The sequence below is a fragment of the Danio aesculapii genome, chromosome 11, assembly GCF_903798145.1.
Source record: "Danio aesculapii chromosome 11, fDanAes4.1, whole genome shotgun sequence".
Classification (NCBI taxonomy): Eukaryota; Metazoa; Chordata; class Actinopteri; order Cypriniformes; family Danionidae; genus Danio; species Danio aesculapii.
This window is the reverse complement of record NC_079445.1, coordinates 24,640,231-24,653,957: the sequence shown is the minus strand read 5'-3', so window position 1 is coordinate 24,653,957 and position 13,727 is coordinate 24,640,231. Positions and strand designations below refer to the sequence as shown.

General features: G+C 34.8%; 1 protein-coding gene across 4 annotated transcripts in view; it reads left to right on the top strand.

The window, feature by feature from the left end:
- Positions 1–1,133: 1,133 nt before the first annotated feature.
- dvl1b (dishevelled segment polarity protein 1b) overlaps positions 1,134–13,727 on the top strand; it is a 79,176-nt gene continuing 66,582 nt past the window's right edge. For all 4 annotated transcript variants that reach the window (XM_056468452.1, XM_056468450.1, XM_056468451.1 and 1 more), the window contains exon 1: positions 1,134–1,531. In XM_056468452.1, the coding sequence (XP_056324427.1) occupies positions 1,362–1,531 (170 nt within the window). In that variant the 5' untranslated portion in view covers positions 1,134–1,361. The remainder of the gene's footprint in view (positions 1,532–13,727) is intronic.

Sequence of the window (13,727 nt, the reverse complement as noted above, 5' to 3'; positions counted from 1 at the left end):
CAAGGAATTATGTACAATTTTCATTTAGTTACCTTTAAAATTGCAGAAAATAAAATAAAAATAAAAAGGGACAGACTGAAAATAGTCAAATCATAATAATAAAAGAATAAAACAACAAAATGACTAACACTTTGTTTAGATAAAATTATAAAAATCTAAATTGGGAATTTTGAGAATTTTTTTCTTCTTCTATGAAACAAAATACAACATAATTTAATAAATATAAATAAACAACATTTAAAGTAACAGAAAATAAAATAAAGACAATAAAAAGGGACAGACTAAAATAGTCAAATCATAAAAATAAAAGAAAAAAAACTATAAAAATGTATTTAAAAACAAACAAACAACAAAATCCAAACACTTTGTTTAGATAAAATTATTCAAATTATTTTGTCGTCAATTTAATTAAATTGCTTTCTAATATGATTGGCACTGCCCGGTTGTTTCCTTTTCTATTTTGTGCTCCACAATTCATTAATAACTTGATTATGAGCTGGATTAAATATAAACTAAACCTAAAACAATGAGACTTTAATCGTGTTTGGTATATGAAACAAAAGAAACATTAACATCTAAAAAGACATAAGAAAGAAAATAATTTTATTTCAGCTAATTCACCAAGGAAATATTAATCATTTTTATTTATTTACCATTAAAATAACAGAAAATAAAATAAAAATGAAAAGGGAAAAACTAACCAAAAACAGACTAAAAACAGTAAAATTAATAGTAAAAAAATATTAAAATAGATAATATTATAGATAATGTAAAAATGTTTTGAAGTATCGATCAAAAATACAGTAGTTAATTATGAGAAAATCTGGGGGAGGGGTGAGCATCACATTTACAGCATTTATATGAATTTCAAACTGATAAAATGAGACTTTAAACATAAAATTCGAATTAAATTAATTCTCTTTATTTAATTTTACTGGAACTTTTCATTTTAATTCTTCAAATGAATTTACCGCTTTATTTCCCGCTGGAGTCTAGACTGGCCGTGTCTTGTCTTCTGTCTACCGCACGATGGCAGCACTGCGCCAGAGAACAGCTCGGATATTCCAGCCTGATTCTCTCAAGGATGTGAACCTTTCCTTCCTGTTTCAGTAACACAGGCAGCAAAACCTCCGCATAGTGAGCCGCACCAGACATCTATCAGGCCTCCATAATGGCTCTGCTTTTTTCCCTAGCTTTAAAATGTCGCTTAATCCATAGCTTCAATCGCGCCAAACGCGTGATTGCGTTCATTTAGCATCCATCATCCCAGACCTTTTTATTTATTGTCGCCGCACGTCTGGACAGGCAGGCAGCATCAGGAACACGCGCTGTTCTCCGGCAATTGTTCTCACCATATTCTCATGGCGGAGACTAAAATCATATACCACATAGACGAGGAGGAAACTCCTTATTTAGTCAAACTGTCAGTGGCTCCGGAGAAGGTAACTTTGGCGGATTTCAAAAATGTCCTCAGCAACCGACCGGTCAACAGCTATAAATTCTTCTTCAAATCTATGGACCAGGATTTCGGGTAAGTGTGAGGATGGCAGGTGTTATTTCTTCATTTGTGGTATGCAGAACGAAGCTGTCATTGATGGCGGTGATGGTTTTGTCATGTTGGCACCTGTCAGTGCTGATGATGTCTGTATCATCATCATCACCATCATCTCCTCCTTTGTGGGCTCAGCATCAGGACAGATAGAGTCATGTCCAATATGCCGTAGCGCGACGTACAGTCCGTCTCTTTGCTTCTGTGATTTGCATTTTGAACTGGTTTGTTTGCATGGTAACCGAAGTTTGACCTTTCAACACATCCAGCATTAACTGGCTAAAAATGATTGACTCCTGATTTATTTATATATATATATGGACTACTTATTGTGTCTGTGTTTTCTGTCAGCTTATATTATGGATTTATTGTCTGTCAGCTTATGAAATCTTTCTTCGCAGGATTACTTGGATAAAAATAAATAGGAAAACATCTTAGCTTGGCCAGGCTGTTTTAGGGTGTGTTGTAGTTCGGTTTTCTTGGTCCTGGCTAAGAAAGATTATGATACATTTGCACTTGGCATTCACACTGGCGTTCACACTGGTCATGTTTAAGATTCAAGGCTGAAAAATATACTATATTTTATATTTAACCAAAATATACTATGTTTTACCATGTACTGAAGGTCTAAAAGTATATTGTGTGTTGTAATTAGCATTGGGTAGGTTACTTCAAAAAAGTAATGAATTACTGATTACAAAGTACATCATTAAAATTATATTAAAATTATATTTCTAATTACTGTCTAAAAAGAAATTTAGTTACTTCTTTAAAACTAAATCTCAGTGCATAAATAATATAAATTAAACTCTTTAAACTCTTAAAATTTGAGTCAAACTCGTATGTATCAAAATATGAAAAGTATTAATGACGCCATTTTTCATACACATATGAAATATAATATAATATATATAATAATTTCTGACTTAAACTTGTGCAGTCGTCTGACAAATCTATACTCTGTGTAGTATTTGCTGCTTAATCTGAATGAGCTCTAACAAGAGCAGTCATAACAGAGATTGTTTTGATTGAACCAAACCTGCCAAATTTGGACATCATTAGAGATTTTTTCATGGTTTGTACAGAGACCCGTAAGGGACGTGATGGTGGGGGAAAAATGCGTGGGAGAAACAAACTGAGTGATAGGAAAATATATTTGTAAGTTTTTGCGTTCCCTCACGTTCCCTTGCGTTCATATTTGTGTTATCTTGCAAAGATGCGTTCCCTCGCAAAACTTGTACCACAAACACTTCCTGTTCACTTCATACATGTCAACCCTGGTATTCACCCGTATTTTACCATTCTATCCCACTATCATCCGTTTAAAAATTTCCCATATTTCTCCCATATTTTTAATCTTGGAAGCACATTGAAATAAATATAAAAATGTCTGTAATTTGCTTTCCATTAAAGCTGTGCATCGATTGTCGCCCTTCCTATGCAACCCCTGAATCAGTGAATGCATGTACAGTATAAGCGTTGACTGACTGTGATTGATGGACTTGCTCCGTATGATAAACTGATCCCAGATCAGCTTCTGTACATGCCATTTAAAGAGGTGCTAAAGTGCAGGACACTTTGGGTTTCGGGTGTGTGTTCAAACAGAAAAATACACTTAATAATATGTAAACATGTCCGCAACTAATTTTCTCTTGATCACAAACAGTTACTAAAGTAAATCTTTGCGGGGGAACGCAAAAACGAAAAAAAAAAACAATTTCTATCACTCTTTTTTTTTTGTCCCACCCATTTTTTCCCCACCATCATGTCCCTACCCAGTCTTTGTAGATTTGTGATGTAATTCCGAAGTCATTTTCTTTGCCTAGACCAGGGGTGTCCAATCCTTTTTCCTGGAGATCTACCTTACTTCAGATATCAGCTGCGCCCCTGATCAAACACACCTGTTGTCAATTACCAAGTGCTCCTTCACATCCTACTTAAGCTGCAGTCACACTTGAGTTTTTTTCCCATAGACTTCCATTCATACGCACGCGAATGCGTCAGACCGGAAACGCAAGGTCATGCGTCAAGTTTCGCAGGTTGCTGCGGTGCAAAGTTCAAGCTTGGTGAACTCTGCGAAATCGCATCACTTGACTGCGTGAAACCAATCGAGGATCAAAACATGACCTCTCTGGACAGAAATTTAAAACATGGAGCAAATCGCTGGCTTTTTTAATATCTAAACATCTTGTTTAATCCCGCCCCTTTTCGCAGCTCCGTACGACAGAATTTCGCACACACAAAGCCCAGTGTGACCGCAGCTATACTTGGTTTAGTTGTTTGATCAGAGACAATGGCTGTTTCTCAATTCCAAGAATGCAGACAACAGAGTTGCGATCTCGTGAACGGAAGAACGAACTCGGGAGACCGTGAGAACACAGAATGTGTCCGACAGAGAAATGAGATACTGCGTTCTTCCTGACGGTCACGTGCATCTTCACGCGTTTTTAACAGAAAATTATTTAAACATTACTGCATTCATACAACAAGTTATTGTTTTTCCCCTTTTATATATATATATATAAATATAATATGCACAAAAGCCTTACAAATATACTTTGCACACTACAAATAAAACAGATTTTGATGCAAATTTCAGCAAATAAACGCCCTTAATGTGTTTTTGCCTTTATTTAGATTTTCATGTTAATGTTTACTTTCGCCGTCACACTTAGGGATGGTCCTGAGATAAGTTATAAGTTATATCTCTGAACTTTAATTATAAATATATTTAATATGCTGCGCTTCCCACCTCCTTTATTCAAGCGCAATGACTTCTGGGACTTCTCGAGCGAGTTTTGCACTCAACTCTGCATCAACGCATCCTGGATATCATTGATATCTTGCAGCCTTGAGTTTTGTAACTGAACGTTGGCTGCTGATGATGACATTGATGATGACGAGGATGCAAGATCGCTAAAGAGCGCATATTAAGAAACAGCCAATGTGTATTAGTAAATGTTTTGATGTTTTTTGTCACCCTGTTTGATGAGGATCCATATAAAGTGTTCATAATCTGGTGGCAGGAAAGAAGTTTTGCTGTGTGAAAGATTATCCACTCTAGTCTTGTCTGAGCAGTCTGATTTGATTGTCATCCTCTCTGTGAACAGCTGGCACTTTCCACATATAGGTTATAAAATAGGGCAGAAGTAGTGATAAGAGATGCTGAAAATGTAATATTTGACCTTTATTGTAATGAATAAGCAAATTGTGGTGCACAACACACTTGTGCGGGCACAAATAAATATAGTATTTTGTAAAATTGAGATATTTATAAATATATATATACAGTATATATATACAGCCTTACAGCAAGAAGGTCGCTGGTTCGAGCCTCCGCTGGATCAGTTTATGTTTCTGTGTGGAGTTTGCATGTTCTCCCCGTGTTCGCATGGGTTTCCTCCGGGTGCTCCGATTTCCTCCACAAGTCCAAAGACATATGGTACAGGTGAATTGGGTGAGCTAAATTGTCCGTAGTGTATGAGTGTGAATGTATGGATGTTTCCCAGTAGCTGAAGTCAGAATTATTAGCCCCCATTTGAATTTTTTTTCTTTTTTAAATGTTTCCCAAATATGTTTAACAGAGCAAGGAAATTTTCGCAGTATGTCTGATAATATTTTTTTCTTCTGGAGAAAGTCTTATTTGTTTTATTTCGGCTAGAAGAAAAGCAGTTTTTAATTTTTTATGAACCATTTTAAGGTCAAAATTATTAGCCCCTTTAAGCTATTTATTTTTTTCGACTGTCTACAGAACAAACCATCGTTATACAATAACTTGCCTAATTACCCTATCCTGCCTAGTTAACCTAATCAACCTAGTTAAGCCTTTAAATGTCCCTTTAAGCTGTATAGAAGTGTCTTGAAAAATATCTAGTCAAATATTATTTACTGTCATCATGGCAAAGTTAAAATAAATAAGTTATTAGTAATGTGTTATTAAAACTATTATGTTTAGAAATGTGTTAAAGAAATCTTCTCCCCTTTAAACAGAGATTGGGGGAAGAAATAAACAGGGGGGCTAATAATTCTGACTTCAACTCTATATATTTAATTATATTTTAATAATTAAATATATTTAGACAGGAAACTAAATGACTGTTAAATCAACAGCAGAATCAGAATGAGCTCATTGGCCAAGTTTTACACACACAAAGAATTTGTCTTGATGTCAACAGTAATGCAAGCAAATACAGAAAGAAAAAAATATATGTAATAAAGTAAATCGTTTGACATAGAACTGGTTGAAATTTGATGAAGAAATATTTACTTATAATTTGTCACCTTAGAATTCTAAGGTTCTATCTGACATTTTTGTCAAAATTGAGATATTGACATATTCTTATTAAATGACAACTTATTAACATTATAGGATGTGTTTTTGTAAGTTGTTTACATTTTAAGACTTTTTATTTAAAAAAACAGATGTTACACACATACTGTTTGCTTTATGAAATGCAAAAACTTTGAAGAAATCAAAAATCATTCAGAACGCAGATAGAACCTTATAATTCCAAGATGACGAATTGTCTTTATAAATTATATGCGAGTTCTACTTTTATCACTGCTTTGTATATGATTTGATTTGCTTCTGGTCAAGTATTCCTGGTGTGTTTTGGTTTGCTTATGAAATATTAGTTTATGAAGATTTTGGCAAAAAAACTAAACATCCCATTTTGGCATGACATTTACTGTAACATACTGTAAAAAAATCCTGTATTTTGTAAATCACAGATGTTTTCTGTTCATTTGTGCCTTTGAATTGCATTATTATATAATTGCATTATCTTTAATGTTGAAACTTTAACCCTGCTGTTGAATTAAGTTGATTCCCCCCAATGTGTAAAGCGCTTTGAATGTCTAGAAAAGTGCTATATAAATGTTAGGAATTATTATTATTATTATTATTATTATTATTATTATTATTAAGTGACCTTTTTGACATTTGTAAAATAAAATTTCTGGCAGCTTATTAAATTTCAGAATATATGTTCAATAATGCTTCTTCATCATTCAGCATAACAGATATTTAATGCCATCAAATGATACTTGATTTAAAAATACCTGAAAATGACATTAACAATCAGTTTTCTTTCCAGTTTTAAGTTCTTCAGTCTACACAGATCCTGATAAAGATTCATTGGAAGGGCTGTTGCCTTAGGCTCTTCGTAGCAGAAAGCACCATTGAATTGCTTCAAAGGTCATTAGCTTACAAACTGTTTCCTAAGTGCTTGATTATTACTCATTATGGCTTCTCTTGCAGAGTTGGTGTCAGACTCGGGTTAATTATTGTTTTCTTTTCTAAACCTTTAATTAGGCGTGAAGCTGTATCATTGTTTTTTATTTCTGATTGGCTAAGTTTTTTCAGGTTTGGAGTTGTGTGTGTGTGTGTGTGTGTGTGTGTGTGTGTGTGTGTGTGTGTGCGTGTGTGTGTGTGGTTTAAGTGTAATTCAAATTCACATTATTTACGTTTTAAATAATTCAAATGATTGAACTTGGACACCTTGCTTCTTTCTCTAAAACATTCAGTGAATCTTAGGCATCTGATTTGATATTCACAACAATTTCTGACAGCTGCACAACTGAATTACAATTTCATTTAATAACCTTTCCTGTTCAAACACTTGCTGTGACATTGCAAATTAATTTCACCATAAGTCCTTGCGACAGTCACTCAACTGTGGTGATATTATATCACTCTGAACATCTTGACTTTTTGCTGCTACATTAGTAATAAATGTTTGAATTTCTTCAAATATTATGTACTACAGTACCACAAGTTAAAACCTTGTTTTCTCATAAAAAAAAGATAATTTCAATTGCAAAGTACAGGTTAGCTGAGCTGACAGCAATATCCTCTCTGAAGCTTTTCATTTGCATACTGTCTTTTTCAAGTAAACACTTTGTTTTGTCAGATACAGCACATATGCGTGAGTTGGTAAAACGTTGCAGGCTTATTCATGTCAGTTGTTTATTCCTTATTTCTCGATAATTTAATAAATGCTTTTGTTGATTGTTATGTTATGTGTACGTGAAAACTTTACATATTCTAGATAAACTTCTATAATCAGTCCCCGACTAAACATTTAAAAGAAATATATGAATGAATAAAGACAAAATATATAATACGTGGATTAATGGATCCATATTTGCTTGTGCATTATTAGTGATTCAATAACTTGTCAACTATTTTCATTTGTTTTATATAATTATGTTGACCTTACACTCAATGAGTTAAAATTTCAGTTTGCTGCTTGTTCATAATTTAATTATTTATTTAATAAATAATTAAATAATTTAAATAAATAATTTCATTTTAAAATATTATACATATTTATAATTTTTTATAATTTTATAAATTATCTTTATAATTTCTTAATGTAACTTATTTAATATGAGTTGAATCAACTTTTTGGGGGGACAAATTAATTGTTTTATGTTCAATCCACTTAAATTTGTAAAAATGATTAAGTTAACTTAACCAATTTGTGTTGGGACAACATGAAGGAATTGTGTGGTACCCAGCATTTGTACTGTGTAGATATCCTTGCTGTATAGTTGTAAAACTGGAAAAGTTTGAGTTCATGCGGATCTCAATGTGCCCCCATTTTTATTTTACATTTTACTACTTTTAATATCTGAAAACAAAAATGTAATGCATATAGCTGATATACACTGAATTTAAAGAAGAAACTTGGCTATTTAGCTAGTGCAATTACACTTTTACATTTTACATATAGAGCTAGTTTACATATAGAGCTGTTTTACATATAAACTAGATCTGGGCTGATAAACGATATTATATCGAATAGCAATAAAATTTATGTTGATAACAATGATAAGCTCTGGACTTTTTTTTTGCTCTATTGATCCTAGAACCAATCACAATCCAGAAGTGTGTTGATATTAGAGATGCACCAAATTTTCAAGTAGGATTTATCTGCTGACTGCAAGACAGAGTGTAACATGAAGGGGCGTATCTTGTAGTATGTTAGAGGCTTCATGGAGTTATGGAGACCAACATGTCAAAACTGTTGTCAGCAAGATGGTACTGTTCATCAGTTATTAACGTCTACACCTACTCCACACCTAAACCCAACCATCACAGTTATTAACGTCTATACCTGCCTTAACCCTAAACCCGACCATCATCGTTATTAACGTCTACTCCTTCCCCAACCCTAAACCCAACCATCACAGTTTTTAACGTACAGCCGCGAGTTGCGGAGGCTTTCATACTTGACACGCTCGCCTATGTACTGTTATTTGCAACCACAGGGGGCGACGCAGAGTAGGCTAACAGTCGCAACAGAACAGATGAAGAGGTCAGCATGTTGCATGGTGTAGTTGCTAAATGAATGAATATAATTATATATCAAATGAATTAGTTGTGGATAAATTTGGTGAAACTTATAAAAACTGTTCTCTGAAAAGTATCGCCAACTTGCCAATAACATCTCGTTGTGACATCTCGCATGGTTCAATGGAATCTCGATAACTGCAAGTTATGCCTTTCTAACTTACTACAAGTTACGCCCCTTCATGTTACTCCCCTTTCTTGCAGTCCGCAGGCAGATACTCTTGTAATTTTCATCTGCCAAAAATGATTGACCACTGAAAATAGGTTATGCTATTTAATGGACTCTCTCATTTTTGTGGCTTCAGTCATTGTTGGGATATTCTTTTAAATCTGGAAGCATTAACTACTGATATCGAAATATATATTGTTATTGTTCAATATGGAAGTAACTGCATTATTGTTGTTGCATTTGACCTAATACAAAGTGAGATGTGTAATATAGGCCAGTGAAATTAATAAGTTTTCAATATACTTTACTTGGTGTGGGTTTTTATCAACATTTTAAAGTGTGAGTGTGAGCGTAGTTGAGCTAAATTCATCTGTCACAAGTCAAAATATGTTAAAACTCTGTCTTGTCTCCATAATACATGAAAAAGTTAACCTAGACATACATTATAAAACAATTTGTAATTGTTGTTCTGTGTTTTTAAACCGGTTGGGTAACTAAAAGCTTGAATATTTACCTCATTTGAATATGATTTTCCAATGTACAAATAATCCATGTTTGTTTTTACACATAGCTTGGCTTTTCTATTCAAACCCTCAATTTGACTTCATGTAAATTAATCAAAAGACTAGTTTGATCTGAAGACTGATTCACCATGAAGACATTTGAGCTAGTTTCTTACTGGAGCTCCATATGCCTGGCTGTAGATGGGTACAGAATTTATCCATGTGTGTAATGTAAAGAGTTATTGCATAGTACATCTGGACAACCCTTTGAAGCAAATAAGATAAGAAGGTTGTGCTGTGCCAGGTTTCTTGTGCGAGACTTTTAGCATAATTTCATGAATAGTAGTGGGTGAATGAGACCAAATTGAATTACCACAACGGGTTTGGAGAGTGTGCCTCAATGAGCACATTGGATATTGGCTTAAACCATAACATGAGGCAGTTTTTGTTTAAGAAAGTGTATGAAGATTACTCAAAGAAAGTAAAACATTGGAAACTGATTGGCTCGGCCATGTATATAATCAGACTGCTCTGAAATCTGTACTCTGCTTGATAATGCTTGTAGGATTGTTGTTGCTTTAGTTCAAGACAATTCTGCACTGAAAGAGACCTGGAGATGGCTGAGTAATGAGTCTGACCCATAGACAGCAATTTTCAGTGACATTTATCTGCTTCAGCAAAGTGGATCTCATGAATTCAGGCTGGAAGATTAAAATAAAATTGTAAAAGAGGAGTATTTTCATTTTTTGTGGATTGCAAATGGATGAATGAGTCGACATTCTCTTATTTCAACTGTCATGGAGAATGTACAGCATTGAACAACTCTGAATGGATCGCTAAGAAATGTGACACTAAACTTTGCTTTGCAAGATGCTTTCTGGAGGTTGTAGATGCTGGTTTATTCTAGATCAGTCTAGCTTTTCGTCAATAAGATTTGGAGATGGGTTGGAAACAATGAGCCTGTCACATATTCTCAGTCACGGTTCAAAGTTTTGGCCCGATCCAAATTCTATATTATAGCCCTACCTCTACTTCTATGCCTATGCCCCTACACCTTCACCTTGGCTCTTGAAACAGAGTGTGAAGGGGTAGTATGAATGCAAATATTCACCTGAGAAACAGGACACTGCTACTAGACAGGCACGTGTTATAATGTCATCACTGGCTCCAGAACCAAGACCACTGATACATAAAAAGCACAGTGCACTGCTCTTTACTAATGCCATCAAAAAGGCAGTGCGTTGTTTCTTGCATTTTCAGAACTGAAAAGCAGATTTGTTGTGATCGGCCAGGCCATGGATTCTGGCATGACCACATTTGCTTTGCGGAACACCCACTTATCTACATCAGAGAAGTTTCCAGAATGTCTGAATGTCATTGTAGTGTAAAATGTCAATGGCTCACTGCAAGCTGTTGTACATGAACCTAGTCATAGTGAAAACAAAAGAAGAGTCGATTGTGTTAGTGGCATATACAGAGGAAATACAGGTATGGTGTGGAGAATCTTTACCTTTGGATTGGTTGTATAATGACCCTTGAACTTTTGCCAGTACCAAATTGTAGATTCAATATTGGAACATAATTTAGATTTCAAAAACAAAAATATATCACCAGCCCAACAAGCTTGTGGAGCTTTGAAAGATGGAAAAACAATTGAGTTCTGTAATAGTTTACTTTTTCTTTTGGTGGAATTCAGTGTTAAACTGGAAGTGGGAGGCAAGTTCTTGTGAGGAGAGTTTGTTATTTCTCTGGTTTCTAAAGTGACTTTTGAGGAAAAGATGGACATGAAAACCTTCTTCAATGTAAGTTAGCTAAATGCTTGGCTAAAGTGTGAACTTCTGTTTAGCTTTTGACTCTCAGTGCATCTGAACAGCTACAACTGGAAAAGGGCACTAGACTATCATAAAAACAAAACAAAGGATGTTGAAAAAATTTGTAATTTTTTAAAATTCTAAAATCAAAATGTACTAAATATATACATTTAAGTAATAACTGGCATTTAGTATTGTAGGTTTGTTTAAATAAGCTAACTGCGTTCACACCTAAGGCGGCGAGAGTCAAAGTTCACTACATTAATCTCATATTTAAAGGGGCCACTGCAGCATATCAGCAAATCAGTTACATTCCCACATAAAATGTGCTTTCTAGCATAAAAATGTTACACGCTTTTTATCAAATTTATTTAACTATGGTTAAAGATCAAGTTCAGTGTTTCCTCCAGGATTTTTTCCAGCCGTGGCGGCAGGCCTTTTTTACACAGATCTACCAACTACCTGTGGCGTTATTTCAATGACAAATGTCGTGAGTGCAGTATTAGAAGTCGAGATCGCATTTATGTAATAGCCTACGAGCTTGCGTGCCGATTTCCTTTGCTTGTGCAAAACTTGTTGCACGCCCCCTCAAATATAAGCCGCTTTAAGAGGGCGCAGATTTTCTTGTGCGCTCTCAAATAAATGTAACGAGTATGTCTCCAACATTTATTAGATTTGCTAGGAATATTTATGAATGTCACCAATAGACCTTTATGCCATTAATGCGTTCTGAAGTAAAGTGAAACGGGTATACATCGTGTTTGCTGGCCTCACGCATCACGCACCTGTCAAGTCAGCCAGTCAGTCAGCATGTAACCTTAAAGGGTTAAACAAATGACGCACAGCACTACTACGGTTACAGAAAAGTTCACACGGTTATAATTCACTTACCCTTTAATATGTTTTGGTGCGATTATCACCCGCTATTAAAAAAAAAATTATATTTTGAATGAGAAGCTGTAATGTAGCCGTGGTGGGTGAAATTTGGCGTGGCGCCCCACCATGGAAGAATAAATGTAGCGGAAACCATGAAGTTGTTGCGTGTGGTGTGGCTTTGCTGCACTTAGCCAATATGTGCTCATATGTCTGAAATATTCTGAAGCAGCAATACGGTTTTGTACTGTCGTTATAGTTAGAGTGAGATTCCCACTTTTTTTAAGAACAATATATATACCATTAATGCACATTTACTTGCCTTTTTATGTATGCCACTGTAAGAAAAGATTGTAAATAACTGGACATTAGGCAACCACAATAATCAAACCCTGGGGAACATCTGTGGTCAGAAAGTTCACAGGACTGTATTCTCTGGAATCCTCTCAAGAGGTGGACTTCTACATTCCGATTGCTTGCCGCTGAACTGCGTCATAGCTCATTACCATAAAGTTGACTTAATTTCGATTCTCCTTGACGCCCACACCAACGATGACGTGCTGTGTCGCTTATCATTGGCAGCTCCCATTGAAAATGAATGACTTTGACGCTCTCGCCGCTTCCGGTGTGAACGCACAGTAAGTGTCAAGGGCAAAAGGGGTTTAGAAAAATGATATCTTGGGCTTAAGCAGAGAGAACTTATACAATAAAAATAGTAAGAACAAGAGACTGAAAAGCTAGTAGAACGTATTGACTTAACATATATAAAGCATCTGTATGTTGATAAGATAAACTGCATTTGAAACATTTCCTCACTGTCTCTAATATGTTCTTTGACAGTTGTCAATTATTCACAAAACTTTTCTTTCTTGTGAGATGAAGAAAATTTACATTGCAAAATACAGATAAGATGAAGAGACACTAATATTCTCAGTAAACATTTCAATGCATGCAAACTTTTTGTGGACAAATGCGTTAATATTTGGTTCAGATGCATATGCTTTATTTGGAAAAGGGTCATAGGTGCCATATTTCTGACATAAATAACAAACATAATTATGTAGCAAACATAATTCCTCCAAAATATATAATATAAATATAAAAGATAATGATAACCCATTTTTACACACACTCTGTCCCTCTTTCATCATGCAGTGTGCATCAGTTTTTGAAAACTTTGAATAAGGTTAGATAATTATTAGATTTCCTGTTTTTGATAGGTTACCTCATTGTGTATTAGAAAGTTGAACAACCAGACTTCTTTACACTGTAGCTCAGAGCATTATATTCAAATACCCAAAGGGACGTCATGCAAATACTCCTCAAGATGAGTTTAAGATGACTTGATCTTGTAACAGTTGCTGTCTGTGTTATCATGAAGATGTTTGGGCTCTTGAGTTTCTTTCTTCTGGTGCTCCATGTATCTGCTGTTAGACCTGTTCCAGGATCAGTCAAGGAAATTATT